The 4540-nt window shown below is 38.6% G+C and overlaps 1 protein-coding gene across 1 annotated transcript in view; it reads right to left on the minus strand.

Moving 5' to 3' along the window:
- LOC100962107 (potassium channel subfamily K member 2-like) overlaps positions 1-4540 on the minus strand; it is a 61754-nt gene that overhangs the window by 35490 nt on the left and 21724 nt on the right. The window contains exon 4 of the mRNA XM_003800147.3: positions 514-653. Coding sequence (XP_003800195.1) covers positions 514-653 — 140 coding nt within the window. The remainder of the gene's footprint in view (positions 1-513; positions 654-4540) is intronic.

Below are 4540 nucleotides of genomic sequence, written 5' to 3' on the forward strand. Positions count from 1 at the left end.
GGGCAGCACCTGTAGCTCAAAGGAGTAAGGCGCCAGCCCCATATGCTGGAGGGGACGGGTTCAAACCCAGCCCCAGCCAAAAATAAAAATAAAAAATAAATTGCAAAAAGACAAAACAAAACAAAATTATGGAAGACATTCACTATTTCACGTTGCTACAACTTGATAAAGATATTTTCTATTATATTTTTCTTTATGGAATAACATTCATTGTTCTTGGGGGGGGACGGTAAGAAAGAAAACAAAAGATGAAATAATCAAGTAAATACTTTTAGTTACAACTTTTTTCATTACAAAGTACCCTCAGTAGCACCTGGCCCATAAAAAGCATTAGTAAATCCTTTTAAGTACATAACTCATATATTTTCCTATTGCCTCTTACAGGAAATTTATGCCAAACACAAATATTAAAAATTTAGATAATGCTTTAATATTTAATAAACATAAAAAATTAAAAGTAACCTTTATTGAATTAACTAAATAGAAGTGTTTTGTACCCCTGTTAATTCTTACCTCTTCCTTTGTCTTTTTAGATATTACTCGGAGCCAATCTCCAATCATGCTCAGGACAGCAGCAAAGTAAGCAAGCCCAACGAGGATCCAAAACCACACGACAGGCTTATAGAAGTCCAGGTACTCAATGTCTGAGCCACCTGGGAGAGAAAAGCAAAGCAGAACAAAATAACTACATAACCCTAGGAGTAAATGGTCTAAATATTTGCTAAAATTACTTATTAACTTAATTTTGCCTTGCAAAGTATAAAGCTCATATTCTTACAATTGACCTGTGTTAGTTTCTTCCTATTGAGTTTCTCATTGATTTTCTCTTGTAATACTTACCTGTCTTTCAAGAAAAGATGTTAAGTCCTTTTTTTTTTTTTGCAGTTTTTGGCTGGGGGTGGGTTTGAACCCACCACCTCTGGTATATGGGGCCAGCGCCCTACTCCTTTGAGCCACAGGTGCTGCCCAAGATGTTAAGTTCTATTTTTTTGAGACAGAGCCTCAAGCTGTCCCCCTGGGTAGAGTGCTATGACATCATAGCTCACAGCAACCTCCAACTCCTGGGCTCAAGCAAGTCTCCTGCCTCCGCCTCCCAAGCAGCTGAGACCACAGGTAGCTGCCACAATGCCCGGCTATTTTTTGGTTGCAGCCATCATTGTTGTTTGGCGGGCCCGGGCTGGAATCGAACCCGCCACCTTAGGTGTATGCGGCTGGCGCCTTAGCCACTTGAGCCACAGGCGCCAAGCCAAATGTTAAGTTCTTAATGAAACTTCTCACTGCATTTCCAAGTTACAACAATTTTTCCCTGCTTCATATTTTATTTTAATTTAGTCTTTTACCACCTCTAATTGAAACAAGGAAAAGGTAGCAATCACTTCTTTTTGGTATGCAGATGTCTTATTGCCAAAAAATACATGATAAACAACTGCCTTGAAGACAAGAGAAACGGCAAGTGGTCACCCCTAATGATGGCTCTTATTGTAAGGTCATCAATACAGTGGATTGATAAATGCCAGAGACATGTCTTGATGGGTCTAATGTGAATAAGTAGTACTTTGCAGGTGATACTTATTATCCTCTGACTTTTCACAGAATTCCCATGCTTGTCATAAACTTAAATCCCTAGTTAGCGAGAAAAGAATTGTCAAAGGAGTTCTCTTTCTTTACCTAACCTTTGAGTACTTTTCTATCCTCTTGGGACAACAAGTGCACCTATGAGAATCTGGACACATTTCAACCCTTTTTTTTTTAATTCAAAATATAGTAATGGGGTCTTTTTAAAGCCATGAACATTGAAACAACTATTTTCACAAATAAGGAATCAAGTCCTCTTGAGGAATTCATAATTTAGCTTAAGAAAGCCTCACACAGGTAATTAACCAAAATGGGATTTATTAAGTGATAGCAAAAGAAAATGACAAAGTTCTATGAAGGACAAAAAAAGAAATGATTTATACACCTGGAAGGGGGAAAGTGAGTCTTCAGTAATGAGGATCAGAACATGGACTAGCTCAGTGTGGAATCTGGGATATTCAAAGGACTTTGGGCAGTGGATAAATATGGACAGAGCCAAAGAGCACACAGAAGAGAGGACTCTAAAAAAGGAGGCTGTGACACATTGTAAAGACTTGATCCTAACTCAACAGAGAATAAGTAAAGATTTACAGGGAGAAAGTCCTATATTCATGCTTGGTGATATGCACAGGGAGATCTAGTGGCAGAGAAAGAAGAATTCACACGGAGGCCCCATGAGAAGCTTTTGTTCTGACCTAGCTGAGAAATGACTGAGCCTGACTTAGGATAGGGAAGGCAAGAAGAGCTTTCAGAGGCAGAGCCCTGGGGGACTGATGACCATTAGTTAGTGTGGTAAGTGAGAAGAGCTCTCTGCGGACCAAAGAACCTCATCTGGGAGACGATGCAGTAATGATTAGGGAAAGGAACTGTGACTGAAAAAAGAGAAAACTGATTTAAGTGGAGACTTGTTAGGTTTCAAGTGCTTGAGGCGATACCCCGCAGGACCCTTAGTGGGAGATGGGATTTTAGGACTGACGGCATAGAGTGGGACGCTTAGCAGGGGTCACAGATTTCCTCAATTCACAAACGTTCAGTCCCTACATTCAGAAGAACAGCTAATCAACGGCCAGTATGTATTTAAAATAATCTATAAAATATCCAGTATAACATTGCTCTGAATTTGACTCTGAGTTGCTCACAGTGACATTTTCAAACAATAAAGGGTCTGAGTAAAAAGAAGGCATTTTTCTATCAGGTAAATAATATGAGCAGACATGAGCTCAACTTTCTTTTAGAACAAATAACTTTAAGAGAACAGTTTACAAAGTGAATAAATTACCCTCGAACTATTGTGAAAATTTTATTTTGCATAACATTAGAAAATCATTTCTGGGAAGAATTACGGATGCTAAAAGCAACTCGTGCTGGGTAAGACTTGGCTCAAGGGCAATGCAGCCCTACAAATCCACAGAACTGACTTAAGTGTGTGGAAACCTGTTATTCGATAGGCTCACCAGCGAATTCCATTTCTTCAAATGTTTCCATTTCATTGAAACCAAAATGACATTTTTTTTCCGAGTACTTTCTCTTTCAAAACCAAAAAAATCTTCATCCAAATATCTGTGACTCATTTAACACATAAGTTCACCAAAACGTTGACTTTAGAAGAGTTATTTCATGCTCAAGCTGAGTTTTTATAAGTCTTCTTTCTTATAAACAGGATGTCACAGTTTGAAAACATTAAATTAGATTAATCACTAAAGGGTCTATATTTGGGTAAAATGTTCAACCCACAAGTTTTAGTGAATTCTGAGCCCAGGGAGGGGAAAATGTTTTTCCTTTTAAAATTGCCACTCTTAAGATGAAATATTGGCAGTCTATGATCTCAGAAAACGATCACTACATAATAAAAAGCATCACCAAACAACACAAATCCTACTTTCTAATATTTAAGATTTATAAATTAATCTCCAAATTAATCCATTCTATAAATCTTATCTAAATGAGTATATTTGTAATGTCAGGATAATTACTAAGAAGGACTGTTAGCTTTATTTTTAAATTAGTATTTTTTTTTTAAACGCTTGACTGCTCCAAGCATTCATTTCAGTCTAGCTAAGTTCAAGAAATCTGTGCATGGATCTTTTGTTTAGTAAAACCTAGGTTAATTTCTATGATTGACTCTACCTCTATCTCCAGCAGCCCATTTTCTTCAATTTTCACAGACTCCTGAGATGCAGATTGCAGGTTTCCATGACCCACTCTCCCCTCCTGTTTCCCACTGACCTGGCAGTAATTGTCACTCTGCTGCTTTTTTTTTTTCTTCTATTGCCACTGAAAATATGCACATCCGTCCTTTCCATTTTAAGAGCTTTCTGGCTAATCATTATAGGAAAACATACAGATGGTGATAAAAATAGCAAAGAGCGGTAGAGAGACAAGGCTTTCAGGAATCTTATAAAGTTTTCCAAGTATTAAAATAAATCGAGCCTTCCTGACTATTGTGATATAGGAGATGTTCAGCTGCTTTGAGGTCCATCTCTCTCTGGATCTTTTCTCCGTGATACTTGGCATAAGGAATCCAGCTAGAACCTACTCCAAAACAGCACATTAAACTAATACAAATACAGCTCAGGAAAGGTTCTGGCTGGCCTTGTTGTTAGGAAACAATTCTCCTTACAAAGTGGGTTTCCTAAACTTGTTGGGAAAAATTCCTCTACTCAGAGCCAAGAAAGTCCTTCCTTACCTGGCTCCGAAGAATTGTTGATTGAACAACTGAACAGCCGAGGAGGTCATGGGAGGCACCTGTCTGAAGGCCTTTTTTAGTCTGGTCCTCGTAGCCATACAGAACCCAGTAAATATGCTCAGTTCAGAGAATGTACAGAATATTCAAAATCGGATTGGGAGAGGAGTGTGAAGTCGGACTTACGGGTTACCAACACAAATGGACTCCTTCCAGCCTGCAGCCCGGTGGGGAGATGCTGAGGTGAGCTGTATTTCTACCCCTTACATTTCCTCTGACTAC

Source organism: Otolemur garnettii, unplaced genomic scaffold (genome assembly GCF_000181295.1).
Source record: "Otolemur garnettii isolate 467f Iridium unplaced genomic scaffold, OtoGar3 scaffold00168, whole genome shotgun sequence".
In the NCBI taxonomy this organism is placed as follows: Eukaryota; Metazoa; Chordata; class Mammalia; order Primates; family Galagidae; genus Otolemur; species Otolemur garnettii.